The sequence below is a fragment of the Vulpes vulpes genome, chromosome 12, assembly GCF_048418805.1.
Source record: "Vulpes vulpes isolate BD-2025 chromosome 12, VulVul3, whole genome shotgun sequence".
In the NCBI taxonomy this organism is placed as follows: domain Eukaryota; kingdom Metazoa; phylum Chordata; class Mammalia; order Carnivora; family Canidae; genus Vulpes; species Vulpes vulpes.
Window position 1 is genome coordinate 74,772,009 of NC_132791.1, and position 19,343 is coordinate 74,791,351.

A 19,343-nucleotide genomic window follows, 5' to 3' on the forward strand; every position below is an offset into this window, starting at 1 on the left:
TTCTGAAATTTATCCAGAAGTAGAAGAGGAAACCAAGAAACATCTGAAGAAGAACAAAATGGGGGAAACTCATCCTACTGGGTAGCAGGATCTATAATGTATAGTAATTAAGATAATGTTTTATTAGTACAGGGAGAGATAGGTAATAAATAGAAGAAAAGACCCACAAGAGATCCTCACATATATAGGCATAAGGTCAGACTCATTAAGATGTGTGCACTTTTTGTCTACCAATTATGTTTCAATAAAATAAAAACAGAGGTATAAAATGTGATGTGATGTGTGTGTGCGTATTTGTATCCAAAAAAAGTACTAACAATTTATCAAATTAAAATCAACAAAAGGAAAAAGCATTTGAGGAAAATCTGAATAAGCCAGTTGCCTACCAGAGGAGTCACACAAACGTGCATGATTGTGGACAATAATGCTCCCAGGTGTATTTCCCAAATATGCCCTTAAAGACCAATAAAGACACTTATTTGAAGATGTACATTTCAGGATTATTTGTAATGATGGGTAATTGGAAATGATCCAGATGTTCATCAATGGGAAAGTGACTATGCAACATACTGAGGCTGTAAACCATTGAAAACTATGCGGTGGTTAGAGACAAGGTGCTAGATGTGGACCTTGCTCTTAAAATGGCTCTTAAAAACATTGAGTGAACAACTAGAGGTAAGAAATTGAACAAGATTATAATACAGATATATGATATACATACATGCATGTATATCTCAATAATAATAAAGCCAACCACCCACTTAAAAATGAGCAAAAGATCTGAGCAAAAACTTCCAAATTTAAGATACATAAGTGGTTAAGAAGCTCTTGAAAAGATACTCAACCTCATTAGTTATAGGGAAACCCAAAACATATTGATATACCATTAAATGCATATTTTAAAAGCTAAAAAATTAAAGACAGTGACAATAACTAATGTTGGTGTGAATGAAGAGTAACTGGATCTCTCATACATCACTGGCATATTTTATCTAGGCAACATAATACAGAACAGCTACTTTGGAAATCAATGTGACAATTTTTTAAAAATTAATCAAATGCCTACATTATGAATCCAGCCTTTTCAGTGTCAAGTATTCATTCAGAATAAATCAAAACATGACCACAAAAAGACTTGTAGATGAATATTTATGAAGGCTTTAGTTAAGATACCCCAAAATGCAAACAACCCACTTGCTCATGAATTGTTCATGAATAAAAACAGAATAGTAGCATATCTATTTCATGGAATACAACCCAGAACTCAGTTACATGGTTAAATCACAAAAGCATTATGCTCAGCAAAAGAAGCTTGATATCCAAGAGTGCAGATGCCGAGTGGACAATCATGGTTTCACTCATATGGGGAATATAAGAAATAATGAAAGGGATGATAAAGGAAAGGAGGGGAACTGAGTGGGAAAAATTAGAGAGGGAGACAAACCATGAGAGACTCCTAACTCTGGGAAATGAACAAAGGGTTGTGGAAGAGGAGGTGGGCAGGGGGTTGGGGTAACCAGGTGACAGGCATTGAGGAGGGCATTTGATGGGATGAGCACTGGGTGTTATACTAATTCTAGAAAATGCAAACAAATGTTTAATGGCAAAAAGCAGTTTAGTGGTTTCTTGAAGTAGAGGTTGGGGGAGAAAGGCCTGTAGGGTAATCAAGAATCTTTTTGGGGGCATCCCTGGGTGGCTCAGCGATTTAGTGCCTGCCTTTAGCCCAGGGCACGATCCTGGAGTCCTGGGATTGAGTCCCGTGTCCTGCTCCCGGCGTGGAGCCTGCTTCTCTCTCTGCCTGTGTCTCTGCCTCTCTCTCTCTATGTCTATCATGAATAAATAAATAAAATATTTTTAAAAAAGAATCTTTTTGGGATCCTGGACATATTCTCTATCTTGATTGTGGATGTTGTCAATGTTCAATGATTTATACACTTTAAGTGTACATAAGGCCCTTCATATAAATTTTATCACAAAGTTAATAAAAATGTAAAAAAGAAAAAAATCATAGTGTATTGCATTCAAAAGAGAACTTGTATTGTATTATAATCAAAACAGAAGATTTGTGGGAATCATTACAAGTCTTCTCCAGTGCACCAGCCTAGGATAATGTTGCCTGGACCAAAAAGATGTCAGCAGACATCAGTAGCATTTTGGTTGAAGACCAGGGCTGAGTAATCCATAATCCATAATCTGATTTGAACAATGAGGTGGGCAGAAGTTATTTATGGAGATGAAAAAAAATAGGAATAAACAAAGGATTAAGTGAACAAAAGTAAACAGGAGAAACTGTCAGTGATAACCTGATTATTGATGAGTGTGGGTTCTAAGATTAACCTTATCATAATGTCAATAATCTTTAACGTCAATTAACTGCAACCAATTCCTTCCTTCTTGATTGGTAATCTCTGATGACGTTTCTCATTTAAATGGGCACATTCTTTTTTGAAAATTATTAATTAATTAATTTTTATTGGAGTTCAATTTGCCAACATATAGCAAAACACCCCGTGCTCATCCCACCAAGTGCCCTCCTCAGTGCCCATCACCCAGTCACCCCAACCCCCTGCCCACCTCCCTTTCCACTACCCCTTGTTCATTTCCCAGAGTTAGGTGTCTCTCATATTTTGTCACCCTCACTGATATTTTCACTCATTTTCTCTCCTTTTCCCTTAATTACCTTTCACTAATTTTTATATTCCCCAAATGAATGAGACCCAAATGGGCACATTCTTTATAAATAGTTCATTCTGTTGATCTGGTTAACATTGACATTTTCACAATATTAATTCTACCAATCCATGAGCATGGAATATTTTTCCATCTCTTTGTGTCTTCCTCAATTTCTTTCAGAAGTGTTCTATAGTTTTTAGGGTATAATCCTTTACCTCTTTGGTTAGGTTTATTCCTAGGTATCTTATGCTTTTGGGTGCAATTGTAAATGGGATTGACTCCTTAATTTCTCATTCTTCAGTCTCATTGTTAGTGTATAGAAATGCCATTGATTTCTGGGCATTGATTTTGTATCCTACCAAGCTACCAAATTGCTGTATGAGTTCTAGCAATCTTGGGGTGGAGTCTTTTGGGTTTTCTATGTAGAGTATCATGTCATCGGCGAAGAGGGAGAGTTTGACTTCTTCTTTGCCAATTTGAATGCCTTTAATGTCTTTTTGTTGTCTGATTGCTGAGGCGAGGACTTCCAGTACTATGTTGAATAGCAGTGGTGAGAGTGGACATCCCTGTCTTGTTCCTGATCTTAGGGGAAAGGCTCCCAGTGCTTCCCCATTGAGAATGATATTTGCTGTGGGCTTTTTGTAGATGGCTTTTAAGATGTCCAGGAATGTTCCCTCTATGCCTACACTCTGAAGTGTTTGATCAGGAATGGATGCTGTATTTTGTCAAATGCTTTCTCTGCATCTAATGAGAGGATCATATGGTTCTTGGTTTTTCTCTTGCTGATATGATGAATCACATTGATTGTTTTACGAGTGTTGAACCAGCCTTGTGTCCCGGGGATAAATCCTACTTGGTCATGATGAATAATTTTCTTAATGTAATGTTGGAACTTATTGGCTAGTATCTTGTTGAGAATTTTTGCATCCATGTTCATCAGGGATATTGGTCTGTAATTCTCCTTCTTGGTGGGGTCTTTGTCTGATTTTGGAATTAAGGTGATGCTGGCCTCCTAGAACGAATTTGGAAGTACTCCATCTCTTTCTATCTTTCCGAACAGCTTTAGTAGAATAGGTATGGTTTCTTCTTTAAATGTTTGATAGAATTCAGAGAGTTAGAACGAATTATTTTAAGATTTGTGTGGAATCAGAAAAGACCCCGAATAGGCAGGGGAATTTTAAAAAAGAAAACCATAGCTGGGGGCATCACAATGCCAGATTTCAGGTTGTACTACAAGCTGTGGTCATCAAGACAGTGTGGTACTGGCACTAAAACAGACACATAGATCAATGGAACAGAATAGAGAATCCAGAAGTGGACCCTCAACTTTATGGTCAACTAATATTTGACAAAGGAGGAAAGACTATCCATTGGAAGAAAGATAGTCTCTTCTCTAAATGTTGCTGAGAAAATTGGACATCCACATGCAGAAGAATGAAACTAGAGCACTCTCTTTCACCATACAAAAAGATAAACTCAAAATGGATGAAAGATCTAAATGTGAGACAAGATTCCATCAAAATCCTAGAGAGGAACACAGGCAACACCCTTTTTGAACTTGGCCACAGTAACTTCTCACAAGATACATCCAGGAAAGCAAAAGAAACAAAAGCAAAAATGAACTATTGGACCTTCATCAAGATAAGAAGCTTTTGCACAGCAAAGGTACAGTCAACAAAACTAAAAGACAACCTACAGAATGGGAGAAGATATTTGCAAATGATGTATCAGATAAAGGGCTAGTTTCCAAGATATATAAGGAACTTATTAAACTCAACAGCAAAGAAACAAACAATCCAATCATGAAATGGGCAAAAGTCATGAACAGAAATCTCACAGAGGAAAACATAGACATGGCCAACAAGCACATGAGAAAATGCTCCGCATCACTTGCCATCAGGGAAATACAAATCAAAGCCACAATGAGATACCACCTCACACCAGTGAGAATGGGGAAAATTAACCAGGCAGGAAACCACAAATGTTGGAGAGGATGCGGAGAAAGGGGAACCCTCTTACACTGTTGGTGGGAATGTGAACTGGTGCAGCCACTCTGAAAAACTGTGTGGAGGTTCCTCAGAGAGTTAAAAATAGACCTGCCCTACGACCCAGCAATTGCACTACTGGGGATTTACCTCAAAGATACAGATGCAGTGAAACGCCGGGACACCTGCACCCCGATGTTTCTAGCAGCAATGTCCACAATAGCCAAACTGTGGAAGGAGCCTCGGTGTCCATCGAAAGATGAATGGATAAAGAAGATGTGGTTTATGTATACAATGGAATATTACTCAGCCATTAGAAATGACAAATACCCACCATTTGCTTCAACGTGGATGGAACTGGAGGGTATTATGCTGGGTGAAGTAAGTCATTGGGAGAAGGACAAACATTATATGGTCTCATTCATTTGGGGAATATAAATAATAGTGAAAGGGAATATAAGGGAAGGGAGAAGAAATGTGTGGGAAATATCAGAAAGGAAGACAGAACATAAAGACTCCTAACTCTGGGAAACAAACTAGGGTGGTGGAAGGGGAGGAGGGCGGGGCGTGGGGGTGAATGGGTGACTGGCACTGAGGGGGGTACTTGATGGGATGAGCACTGGGTGTTCATCTGTATGTTGGTAAATTGAACACCAATAAAAATGAATTTATTATAAAAAATAAAATAAAATAAAATAAAGGGCATGCAGACTAAAAAAATTAAAATAAAAATAAAAACATGATGTAAAGAAAAAAAAGAAGAAAAGTTGGAATGGAGTTCTGGAAGGAAATCAGACCTCTCTCTTACAATGTGAAATATATTGGGAGTACCTTTCATTTGTATGGATTTTTAGAATTTAAAAATGGTTTTTAAATACATTTTTCTCTGAGCAAATTCTCCTTTTGACAGCACCTTCTTCAGAGCTGCCTTCATGGCTTCATTCCGTAAACTGTATATAACTGGATTGAGTGTTGGTGGTATCACCGTATAGAATATGGATAACATGATGTCCATACCTGATTGGGAGTCAGAAGGGGGCTGCAGAAACTCAAAACCTGCAGTGGAGAGGAAGAAGGTGACTACAAACAGGTGTGGTAAGCAGGTGGCAAAGACTTTGGTCCGGCCCTCGGCTGATGGGATCCTCAGCACGGTAGAAAAGATATGAACATAGGAGAGCACGATGGAGACCAAGCAGATGAATGCTGCTGATGTTGTGAAGGCAGCCACTGCAATCTCATGGATGAATTCATGAGAACAAGCTAGTTTCAGCATCTGAGGAACATCACAGAAGAATTGGTGAATGACTCTCTCCCCACAGAGAGGTATGGAGAAGTTCACAGCCGTATGCATGAGCCCAGAGAGGCCCCCAGCCAGCCACACAGCTGTCACTGCATACCTACAAATGCAGGGGTTCATAATGGTCTCATACTGCAGGGGCCGACAGATGGAGACATAGCGGTCATAAGACATCACTGTGAGGATGGCCACTTCTGATGAGGCCAGAGCTATGAAGAAGAACACCTGAAGAATGCACTGGACATAGGAAATGTAACCATTGTTCATAAGTGAATTTGTGATGGACTGGGGAACTGTGACAGAGATGAAGCAGAGGTCCAGAAGAGAGAGGTGCTTCAAGAAGTAATACATGGGGGACTGGAGGTGATGGTCCAAGCTGGTTACAGTGATAATAAGGAGGTTGCCTGTCAAGGCCAACAGGTATGTCGCCAAAAACAGCAATGCATGTAAAATCTGAAGCTCACGATTATCAGAAAACCCCATGAGGAGGAATCCACTCATGGAGGTCAAGTTGGCCATGGTCACACTGAAGGTAGAAAGTATGACTCTGTCAAAGAAGCCAAACAACAGTTGTAAAGAATGTATCATATTTAGTATATCTGTATGTCAAGGAATGGTGCACTCAGCCTAGAGGTATGGAAATCGAGACAAATTTATCCCCATAGTGAGTAGGTAACATTTAACTTAGAAAAATCTTTACCTATTATTCAGAAATAGAACATCTAAATGTGATCAATAGCTTCACATAGGTGAAAAAAAAAGTCATCAGAATTTTCTGGAGCAGAGTTTGGATTGTCAAAGGTGAAAAACTGATGGAGACAATTAAGTCTTTCCACTCAACAAAGTCATTTCGGATTGCACTGATATACTAGTATTATTACATCTTATATACAATACCTTAGGATTACAATGAGGTAGTAAAATTTCCTTCATTAACCATCTAAAATGAAGTTTTTGGTACCATCTTGTAAATGGATCTAGGAACAGTCCAGACTTAAGGGAGATGTTCATTCTAAGGACAATCATATTCCTTGCTTCTGAAAGACTCTCAACATTTTTAAAATAATGAAATTTGGTTGGAATGAAATTCCAAGGGCAAGCTTAAACAGTGAAATCAACTTTAAAATTGTAACATGCAGATGCCACTGAGTCCCGAGGTTTGGAACTTGATAGATCTCTGATGATACCTTTTCCTTTTAATTGTTAAGACCTTAGGATGATTTGGATTCAGATATGTCTAATGAAGTTCATTTGAACAAATAATGAGGTTTTCTAAAATGTATTTAGTTCTTACTATGTTGTAGGCAGAATGCTAAATGGTGGAGTATATGCCTTTCCAGTATTCTTTTTCTCTTGGACTTGAAATATATTAGTGCCCATTTCCTAAAATAATCAACCAACCAAACAAACAAAACCTTAACATCAGTCTTTATGTTAAATGAGATAATGTAGAATGATAAAATCATTCTGGGTGTCAGAATCATTCTACTGATTTCTATTTCTTTTTTTAAGAAATCTGTGGATTTGTTGAAAGATCAGTCCATTTTCACTGAGTTTCTTCACCATGAGGCAATTTCTTCACTGTCCATTTCTCCACGCTTGGCAATGGTACCTAACATAGCAGCACTAAGTAAATATTTACTTAACTGGATATATTCGCGAGTGATTTCAATTCTATACAGTACTATTAAGGTACTTGAATTACTCCGTCAGATGCTTTAGTTTATTCTGTTGATTAATCCCTAACCAATGGAAAGGAGTTGAAAATCACTGAGCTAGTATCTTTTTGTTTTGCTGTAATTTATTTTTTTATTTTAATTTTATTTATTTAGTTGTTTTAATAAATTTATTTTTTATTGGTGTTCAATTTGCCAACATATATAACACCCAGTGCTCATCCCATCAAGTGCCCCCCTCAGTGCCTGTCACCCAGTCACCCCCCACCCCCCGCCCACCTCCCTTTCCACCACCCCTTGTTCGTTTCCTAGAGTTAGGAGTCTCTCATGTTCTGTCTCCCTTTCTGATATTTCCCACTCATTTTTTCTCCTTTCCCCTTTATTCCCTTTCACTATTTTTATATTCCCCAAATGAATGAGACCATAAAATGTTTGTCCTTTATTTTGAAAACTCACTGAAACTAATTTTTAGGAAGCATCTGGCAACAGCATAGACATTGGATTGGAAGAAAATAAAACTGAAGGATTAAATATTGCCAGAGATGATGAAGGTTTGAACTAATCAATAAGTGTGACAAGAGGTAACAATTATGAGAGAAAACAGCAGGTTTCCTGATGGCTGATAGATGTGCAGAGAGGAAGATAGATAACAGAGGCAGTTGAGATAGATAACAGAAGGCAGTTGAGAGAGATGACTCTGATGAGAGAGACCCAGTCTGAGGTGATGGTGTGCTGATCTTGAGGTTGTTTATGAAGATCTGAAAGTCAGGTGGTACCTAAAACAGCACCAATTCAGTAAAAGTGTGCAAATCATGTAGAGAAGCAGTTAAATTGGCTCCTTGAAGGGGCACTTACAAGAATATTTTTAGGGGAAAAAAAAAGAAAAGAGGACTGAGGATGACATTTAGATACTGCCAAATTTCAAAAGACATGCATAAGAGGAACCAGCCAAGGAGACAGAGGAAGAATATTCATAGAGGAGGAAAACCGGCAGGGACGAGTGGTATCAGATTCAGCAGAAGAGAGGTATTTTAGAAGAAAAACTGTACAGTAGTGTCATATATTTAAGAAAGGAAAATTAAAATAACAGCAAAACACATTGAATTTACCATTTTGTTGGTCATTTGTAGACTTGCTGGAGCTATTCAGGAGGATTCATAGGTATAGAAACATGATGAACGTTGTTCAAAAAATGAATGAGTTATGAGAGGAAATCATAGACTACTCTCCTCAGTAGGATGTCTATAAATTTCATAAAATATGGACAAGTGTCACTCACCAGAGCTGCTCTTAGTAGGAGCAAATCTCATTAATCCTAAGATTGAGCATTTTTGTTTCAGAGTCTAGCTGGTAGCTTGGAAATTTTCACGCAAGGAAAGAACTGAGCTATGTTCATACAAGGTTGAACAGGGGGCACAGGTACAGGGACATTTTAACCTCCCACAAAGCCTACAACACCCCCAAATGCAGCCAATGCTGCCCAGGCACAAGGGAGCAAGTCTCTTCAGGGTGGTTGGGGTATCAGGAAACACTGAGTTCAGAGCATGGGGTTTGGTGGATCTGTCCCCCAAGGAATTGCCTCAGTGGAAAGTAGTTAATTGCCATCTTAGTTTAACTGGATCTTACAGAGTCAGTGCATTCCAGAGGGGGAAACAGGTATAAAATGTATGTTTGGAGCACCTGGGTGGCTCAGTCAGTTAAGTGTCTGCCTTTGGCTCAGGTCATGATCTCAGGGTCCTGAGATCAAGTGCCACATTGGACTTCCTGCTCAGTGAGGAGCCTGCTTCTCCCTCTCCCTCTGCTGCTCCCCCTGTTTGTGCTCTTAAATAAATAAATAAATAAATAAATAAATAAATAAATAAATATTTTTTAAAAGTATATGATGTATTTTATGTTAGATAAATTCAGACTTCAAAAAAAAATAAAATAAAAAAATAAGTTCAGACTTCAGTTTCTCTAGTGAAAGGTATTTTTTTCATTAGCAATTCAATTTCTATTTTAATTCAATTTTCTATTAACAATTTTAGTTTTACTGGTCACCAACAAAATCATACCTGCTTGTAAGGACTTCATTTAGGAAAAGGAAATATTTAGTTTTTTTTAAAATAAATTTATTTTTTATTGGTGTTCAATTTGCCAACATATAGAATATCACCCAGTGCTCATCCTGTCAAGTGCCCCCCTCAGTGCCCATCACCCACTCACCCTCACCCCCGGCCCTCCTCCCCTTCCACCACCCTTAGTTCGCTTCCCAGAGTTAGGAGTCTCTCATGTTCTATCTCCCTTTCTGATATCTCCCACTCATTTTTTCTCCTTTCCCCTTTATTCCCTTTCACTATTTTTATATTCCCCAAATGAATGAGACCATATAATGTTTGTCCTTCTCTGATTGACTTACTTCACTCAGCATAATACCTTCCAGTTCCATCCACGTCGAAGCAAATGGTGGGTATTTGTCGTTTCTAATGGCTGAGGAATATTCCATTGTCTACATAAACCACATCTTCTTTATCCATTCATCTTTCGATGGACACCGAGGCTCCTTCCACAGTTTGGCTATTGTGGACATTGCTGCTAGAAACGTCGGGGTGCAGGTGTCCCGGCGTTTCATTGCATCTGCATCTTTGGGGTAAATTTGTTTACATACACTTATAAATAGTTACAGAATCAAGTATCTTAGCATTAAAACAACACTTAGAGGTCAATGAGTTCGAGCTTCATCTAAACACTATGTCTGAACATGAGAGACTACTAACTCTGGGCAAACAAGGGGTAGTGGAAGGGCAGGTGGGCGGAGGGATGGGGCGAATGGGTGATGGGCACTGAGGAGAACACTTGACGGGATGGGCACTGGGTGTTATACTATATGTTGGCAAATCGAACTCCAATAAAAACTATACAAAAAATAAAAATAAATAAACGCTATGTCTTTTCTAAAATAATTCTGGGGGATCCTTGTGTGGCTCAGCGGTTTGGCGCCTGCCTTTGGCCCAGGGCGCGATCCTGGAGTCCCGGGATCGAGTCCCGCATCAGGCTCCTGGTATGGAGCCTGCTTCTCGCTCTGCCTATGTCTCTGCCTCTCTCTCTCTCTTTCTCTATCTATCATAAATAAATAAAATCTTTAAAAAAATAAATAAATAATTCTGAGCCTGAAATTAATAATTCCATCCCCATTGTAACAATCCCATAGATGACTAATTTTCATCTAAAGATGAATGTATTAAGTTTCAAATTCTTATGATTATAAGAAAGGTGTTTTCTACTGTAGTATGAATATTTAATATGAGATCTACTTTCTTAATAATGAAAGAAATTTAAAAACATTTTTAAACCTTCCAGGTACACCTAAATATCAAAAATCAATGTAAATAATATTACATTTGACCAGCACTTAAATTGTTCCAAATGCCCCTATTTTTATATTTTTAATGTTAGGAAATTGACTTTTAAAGTTTTAAACCAGAAAACTTGGTTTTTGAGTCCCAGTGGTTAACACACTCCTGCTTAAGTATCTCGGTCAGTATCTCTGGGACTATTTCACTTGTAATGATAAGGTTTTCATGAAATTTAAGAAATAAAACTCAGAGTGATCAAAAGAGATTCTCAAGTTCCATCTAACAGTATGTGCTATTTTAATATAGGTTTTTCTAGTGATCTGAAATATATTTTCATTAAAGCTTTGGACAAAGATAGGAAGGGATTATCAAAAGAAGCTAAAATGAATGTTTGTTTGTTTTTTTAATTTTTTTTATTGGAGTTCAATTTGCCAACATTTAGCATAACACCCAGTGCTCATCATGTCAAGTGTCCCCCTCAGTGCTCATCACCCAGTCACCCCAAGACCCCACCCAACTCCCCTTCCACTACCCCTTGTTCGATTCCCAGGTGAGGTGTCTCTCATGTTTTGTCACCCTCATAATATTTTCACTTATCCTCTCTCCTTTTCCTTTATTTCCTTTCACTAATTTTTATATTCCCCAAATGAATGAGACCATATAATGTTTGTCCTTCTCCGATTGACTTATTTCACTCAGCATAATACCCTCCAGTTCCATCCACGTTGAAGCAAATGGTGGGTATTCGTCGTTTCTAATGGCTGAGCAATATTCCATTGTATACATAGACCACATCTTCTTTATCCATTCATCTTTCGATGGACACCAAGGCTCCTTCCACAGTTTGGCTATTGTGGACATTGCTGTGATAAACATTGGGGTTCAGGTGTCCCAGCGTTTCACTGCATCTGTATCTCTGGGGTAAATCCCCAACAGTGCAATTGCTGGGTTGTAGGGCAGGTCTATTTTTAACCCTTTGAGGAACCTCCACACAGTTTTCCAGAGTGGCTGCACCAGTTCCCATTCCCACCAACCGTACAGTACTGGCACAAAAACAGACACACAGATCAATGGAAGATAATAGAGAGCCCAAAATGGACCCTCAAGTCCTCAGTCAACTAATCTTTGAAAAAGCAGGAAGGAATATCCAATGGACAGAAGGCAGTCTCTTCAACAACTGGTGCTGGGAAAATTGGACAGCCACCTACAGAAGAGTAAACTAGACCATATTTTTACAGCATATACAAAAATTGACTCAAAATGGATGACCAACTTAAATATGATGCAAGAATCCATTAAAATCCTAAAGGAGAACACAGGCAGAAACGTCTTTGACCTTTGCTGCAGCAATTTCTTGCTAGACATGTCTCAAAGGCAAGGGAAACAAAAGGAAAAATGGACTTTTGAGACTCCATCAGGTTGAGAAGCTTCTCTTCAGATATTTTTCCAGCTCAGGCTCCTAATTACTTCTTTTTTTAAGATTTTATTTTAGAAATAAAGAGAGTACATACACAGGATCATGGTTAAGTTTAGAGGAAAAGTGAGGCAGAAAGAATCTTAAGCCAACTCTGCAGTGAGCAGAGCTTGATGGAACTCAAATTCATGACCTGAGAGCATGACCTGAGCTGAAACCAATAGTCAGATGTTCAATCAACTGAGTCACCCAGGCACCCTACCAAGCCCTTATTTCTAATGATTCCACACCTCTATAAGTGATGTATGCCTCCTATACACTTTCCACTGCCTCAAGAAAGAGAGAAATACAAGATGCTTATGTTTGTTCATTACTTCAGGGATATTCTTCCTATAATTCATACAATTTATTTTCTTACTATTGATAATGAGGTATTAAAGAATACAAAACAAAATTCCTCTCTATCAAAACCACTACTCAATAAAGACTAACAGTGATGCAGAAAAGATTTAAGGGATTTCAACATGTCTTTAGCTAAACCAAAAATAGAAAACTAATTTTATGGCAAATTCTGCCTTAAAAGTGAGAAATTAGAAGATCACAGTCTAGCTTTTTAAAAACTAAGTACATCATCTTTCTATTGGAATTTCATTTCTTAATTTTCAATTAAGAGGATACTTTTATTAATTACGCTACTGAAAATTTTAATATTGATGTTCAATTTTGATTTTACATGGCTATTTTCTTCATTGGAGAGTAATTGATATTTAGACAAACTGTTTAATTTATATCTATGAGCGAGAGCTCTGTGACCTTGCAAGACACATGCTCCACTGGTGCTGACACAGCGAGTAAACAGGAGAGGGGCTGATGGATGGATGTAGAGAAGCGCCTGCTGAAGAGGGGCTACACTGTCTCATGAAGATCATGAATGCAAGGGATTCTTCTGCTCCACTAGTCTTCTTACTGGTCCTCTTACATATTTGTTTCTCAGAGTGTAGCTTAGAGGGTTGAGGCTAGGTGTGACAACAGTATAAACGAGGGCAATGAACTTGCCTTGATCTTGAGAATCTCCCAATGGTGGCTGCAGATATATGCACATGGCTGGAGTTTAAAAAAAGGGAGATAACCATAAGATGGGCTTCACATATTCCAAAGACCTTCTGAAGTCTGGTTGTTGACTGCATCCTCAACACAGCCTGAGCAATGGCACCATATGAGCTGAGAATGAGGATGAGTTGTATGAGAACAAAAATGGAGCTTGCGATCAGGAGGGTAAGCTCATCTGCATGGGTATCAACACATGATAATTGCAGCAGTGCTGGAACTTCACAGAAGAAATGGTCTACTTGGTTATGTCCACATAGGGGTACCCAGAAAGTAAAGGAAGAATGAAATGCAGAGTTGTTTACCAACAACTGACTCAGGAAGCCACAGCCAATATGTGGCAGAAATCAGGGTTCATGAGGACAGCATAATGCAGGGGTCTACAGACAGCTGCATAACAATCATAGGACATCACCACCGGGAGGACACACTCTGTGGTTCCCAGGGCAAAGACAAAGTAAAGTTGAATCATGCAACCAGTGTAAGAGATGGTCTTTTCTGGGCCCCAGAGGTAGATCAGAAACTGAGGGATGGAGCTGGTGGTGTAGCAGAGATCCAGAAAAGAGATGTTTGCGAGGAAGAAGTACATAGGAGTGTAGGAGATGGACATCCAGGTATGACAAGATAATGATAAACAGGTTGCCTATCAATGTCATCAAGTAGAACATCAAGATAACCACAAGGAGAACTACTTCCAGATGAGGCCACTTGGAAAAACCCAGTAGAACGAAGTAGCTTTAAGACTTGCATTTTTTTCCCCTCATCATTCTTTTTTTTTCCCTGTACCTGAAGGAAGAGTCATAAACTCAAAGGGTGCCCACTCATTTCCAAATCCCTGACCAGTAGACTGGGAAAGACTTACAACATTTCCAACACTGCTCTTATGATAGTAACATTTTTATGCGTTTATTTTTATGTTTCATTCAAATATTTTTCCTGCTGTGAATACATATCAATAACTTCTCAAGAAAATAAGTTCTTTTCATGCATCCCCAAGTTGGTATTTGGATAAATACTGAAGATTACATTCCATAGCCAAATGCCGGGACACCTGCACCCCGATGTTTATTTTTTTAATAAATTTATTTTTTATTGGTGTTCAATTTACCAACATACAGAATAACCCCCCAGGGCTTATCTGTCAAGTGCCCCCCTCGTTGCCCATCACCCATTCACCCCCATTCCCCGTCCTCCTCCCCTTCCACCACCCCTAGTTCATTTCCCAGAGTTAGGAGTCTTTATGTTCTGTCTCGCTTTCTGATTTTTCCCACACATTTCTTCTACCTTCCCTTATATTCCCTTTCACTATTATTTATATTCCCCAAATGAATGAGAACATACACTGTTTGTCCTTCTCCGATTGACTTATTTCACTCAGCATAATACCCTCCAGTTCCATCCATGTTGAAGCAAATGGTGGGTATTTGTTGTTTCTAGTGGCTGAGTAATATTCCATTGTATACATAAACCACATCTTCTTTATCCATTCATCTTTCGATGGACACCCAGGCTCCTTCCACAGTTTGGCTATTGTGAACATGGCTGCTAGAAACATCGGGGTGCAGGTGTCCCGGCATTTCATTGCATCTGAGTCCTTGGGGTAAATCCCCAACAGTGCAACTGCTGGTACATAGAGCAGGTCTATTTTTAACTCTTTGAGGAACCTCCACACAGTTTTTCAGAGTGGCTGCACCAGTTCACATTCCCACCAACAGTGTAAGAGGGTTCCCCTTTCTCCGCATCCTCTCCAACATTTGTGGTTTCCTGCCTGGTTAATTTTCCCCATTCTCACTGGTGTGAGGTGGTATCTCACTGTGGTTTTGATTTGTATTTCCCTGATGGCAAGTGATGCGGAGCATTTTCTCATGTGCATGTTGGCCATGTCTATGTTTTCCTCTGTGAGATTTCTGTTCATGACTTTTGCCCATTTCATGACTGGATTGTTTGTTCTTTGTTGTTGAGCTTAATATGTCCTTTTTTTTAATAATAAATTTATTTGTTTAAATTTTTTTCAAATATTTTATTTATTTATGAGAGAGAGAGGCAGAGGGAGAAACAGCTCCACGCAGGGAGCCCAATGTGGGACTCGATCTCGGGTCTCCAGGATCAGGCCCTGGGCTGCAAGTGGCGCTAAAACACTGAGCCACCGGGGCTGCCCAATAAATTTATTTTTTATTGGTGTTCAATTTGCCAACATACTAATAACACCCAGTGCTCAATACATTCTTTATAGATCTTGGAAACTAGCCCTTTATCTGATACGTCATTTGCAAATATCTTCTCCCATTCTGTAGGTTGTCTTTGAGTTTTGTTGACTGTATCCTTTGCTGTGCAAAAGCTTCTTATCTTGATGAAATCCCAATAGTTCATTTTTGCTTTTCTTTCTTTTGCCTTCGCCGATGTATCTTGCAAGAAGTTACTGTGGTTGAGTTCAAAAAGGGTGTTGCCTGTGTTCCCCTCTAGGATTTTGATGGAATCTTGTCTCACATTTAGGTCTTTCATCCATTTTGAGTTTATCTTTGTGTATGGTGCAACAGAATGGTCTAGTTTCTTTCTTCTGCATGTGGATGTCCAATTTTCCCAGCACCATTTATTGAAGAGACTGTCTTTCTTCCAGTGGATAATCTTTCCTCCTTTATCAAATATTAGTTGACCATAAAGTTGAGGGTCCACTTCTGGGTTCTGTATTATGTTCCATTGCTCTATGTGTCTGTTTCTGTGCCAGTATCACACTGTCTTGATGACCACAGCTTTGTAGTACAACCTGAAATCTGGCATTGTGATGCCCCCAGCTATGGTTTTCTTTTTTAAAACTCCCCTGGCTATTCGGGGTCTTTTCTGATTCCACACCAATCTTAAAATAATTTGTTCCAACTCTCTGAAGAAAGTCCATGGTATTTTGATAGGGATTGCATTAAACGTGTAAATTGCCCTGGGTAACATTGACATTTTCACAATATTAATTCTGCCAATCCATGAGCATGGAATATTTTCCCATCTCTTTGTGTCTTCCTCAATTTCTTTCAGAAGTGTTCTATAGTTTTTAGGGTATAGATCTTTTACCTCTTTGGTTAGGTTTATTCCTAGGTATCTTATGCTTTTGGGTGCAATTGTAAATGGGATTGACTCCTTAATTTCTCTTTCTTCAGTCTCATTGTTAGTGTATAGAAATGCCATTGATTTCTGGGCATTGATTTTGTATCCTGCCACGCTACCAAATTGCTGTATGAGTTCTAGCAATCTTGGGGTGGAGGCTTTTGGGTTTTCTATGTAGAGTATCATGTCATCAGCAAAGAGGGAGAGTTTGACTTCTTCTTTTCCGATTTGAATGCCTTTAATGTCTTTTTCTTGTCTGATTGCTGAGGCTAGGACTTCCAGTACAATGTTGAATAGCAGTGGTGAGAGTGGACATCCCTGTCTTGTTCCTGATCTTAGGGGAGAGGCTCCCAGTGCTTCCCCATTGAGAATGATATTTGCTGTGGCCTTTTCATAGACGGCTTTGAAGATGTCGAGGAATGTTCCCTCTATGCCTACACTCTGAAGAGTTTTGATCAGGAATGGATGCTGTATTTTGTCAAATGCTTTCTCTGCATCTAATGAGACGATCAAATGGTTCTTGGTTTTTCTCTTGCTGATATGATGAATCACATTGATTGTTTTATGACTGTTGAACCAGCCTTGTGTCCGGGGAATAAATCCTACTTCGTCATGGTGAATAATTCTCTTAATGTACTGTTGGATCCTATTGGCTAGTATCTTGTTGAGAATTTTTGCATCCATGTTCATCAGGGATATTGGTCTGTAATTCTCCTTCTTGGTGGGGTCTTTCTCTGGTTTTGGAATTAAGGTGATGCTGGCCTCATAGAATGAATTTGGAAGTACTCCATCTCTTTCTATCTTTCCAAACAGCTTTAGTAGCATAGGTATGGTTTCTTCTTTAAACGTTTGATAGAATTCCCCAGGGAAGCCATCTGCCCTGGACGTTTGGGTCTTGGGAGGTTTTTGATGACTGCTTCAATTTCCTCCCTGGTTATTGGCCTGTTCAGGTTTACTATTTCTTCCTGCTCCAGTTTTGGTAGTTTGTGGCTTTCCAGGAATGCGTCCATTTCTTCTAGGTTGCCTAATTTATAGCGTAGAGATGTTCATAATATGTTTTTAAAATCATTTGTATTTCCTTGGTGTTGTAGTGATCTCTCCTTTCTCATTCATGATTATATTAATTTGAGTCTTCTCTCTTTTTTCTTTTTAATAAGGCTCACTATGGTTTATCTATCTTTTTAATTCTTTCAAAGAACCAACTCCTGGTTCTGTTGATCTGTTCCACAGTTCTTCTGGTCTCAATTTCATTGAGTTCTGCTCGAATCTTTATTAACTCTCTTCTTCTGCTAGGTGTAGGATCTATTTGCTGTTTTTTCTCTAGTTCCTTTAGTTGTAAGGTTAGCTTTTGTATTTGAGTTCTTTCCAGATTTTGAATGGATGCTTGATTTGTGATGTATTTCCCCCTTAGGACTGCTTTTGCTGCATCCCAAAGATTTTGCACGGTTGTATCTTCATTCTCATTAGTTTCCATGAATCTTTTTAATTCTTCCTTAATTTCCTGGTTGAACCTTTCATCCTTCAGCAGGATGGTCCTTTACCTCCACGTGTTTGAGTTCTTTCCAAACTTCTTCTTGTGATTTAGTTCTAATTTCAAGGCATTATGATCTGAGAATAGGCAGGGGATGATCCCAATCTTTTGGTATTGGTTCAGACACGATTTGTGACCCAGTATGTGGTCTATTCTGGAGAAAGTTCTATGTGCACTTGAGAAGAATGTGTATTCAGTTGAGTTTGGATGTAAAGTTCTGTAGATATCTGTGAAATCCATCTGGTCCAGTGTATCATTTAAAGCTCTCGTTTCTTTGGAGATGTTGTGCTTAGAAGACCTATTGAGTATAGAAAGAGCTAGATTGAAGTCACCAGTATAAGTGTATCATTATCTGAGTATGTCTTAACCTTGGTTATTAATTGATGGATATATTTAGCAGCTTCCACATTCGGGGCATATATATTGAGGATTGTTAAGTCTTGTTGGATAGATCCTTTAAGTATGATATAGTGTCCCTCTTCATCTCACTACAGTCTTCGGGGTAAATTTTAGTTTATCTGATATAAGGATGGCTACCTCTGCTTTTTTTTTTTTTTTGAGGACCATTTGAATGTTAAATGGTTCTCCAACTTTTTATTTTCAGGCTGTAGGTGTCCTTCTGTCTAAAATGAGTCTCTTGTAGACAGCAAATAGATGGGTCCTGCTTTTTTATCCAGTCTGAAACCCTGCGCCTTTTCATGGGGTCATTAAGCAAGTTCAGGTTCAGAGTTACTATTGAAAGGTATGAGTTTAGTGTCATCATGATATCTATTCACTCCTTGTTTTTGTGGATTGTTCCACTGGACTTATTCTTAAAGGGGAATTTTAAGAGTCCCCCTTAAAATATCTTACAGAGCTGGTTTGGAGGTCACATATTCTTTCAGTTCCTGCCTGTCTTGGAAGCTCTTTATCTCTCCTTCCATTCTGAATGAGAGCCTTGCTGGATAAAGTATTCTTGGTTGCATGTTCTTCTCATTTAGGACCCTGAATATATCCTGCCAGCCCTTTCTGGCCTGACAGGTGTCTGTGGAGAGGTCTGATGTTACCCTAATACTCCTCCCCATAAAAGCCAGGGATTTCTTGTCTCTTGCTGCTTTAAGGATCTTCTCTTCATCTTTGGAATTTGCAAGCTTTACTAAATGTCGAGGTGTTGAACGGTTTTTATTGATTTTAGGGGGGATCTCTCTATTTCCTGGATCTGAATGCCTGTTTCCCTTCCCAGATTAGGA

At 38.8% G+C, this 19,343-nt stretch overlaps 1 protein-coding gene and 1 pseudogene across 1 annotated transcript; both read right to left on the reverse strand.

Moving 5' to 3' along the window:
- Positions 1 to 5,508: 5,508 nt before the first annotated feature.
- LOC112912126 (olfactory receptor 14J1) lies at positions 5,509 to 6,474 on the reverse strand. The gene has a single exon (XM_025988864.2). It carries the CDS (start codon positions 6,472 to 6,474, stop codon positions 5,509 to 5,511), a length of 966 nt encoding a protein of 321 aa, XP_025844649.2.
- Positions 6,475 to 13,305: 6,831 nt separating this feature from the next.
- Positions 13,306 to 14,354, reverse strand: LOC112912142 (olfactory receptor 2J3-like; annotated as a pseudogene).
- Positions 14,355 to 19,343: the final 4,989 nt, after the last annotated feature.

What these genes read in the sequence shown, in the direction of transcription:
- LOC112912126 (XM_025988864.2), bottom strand. Translation starts at nt 6,474, where the DNA reads ATGGCCAACTTGACCTCCATGAGTGGATTCCTCCTCATGGGGTTTTCT.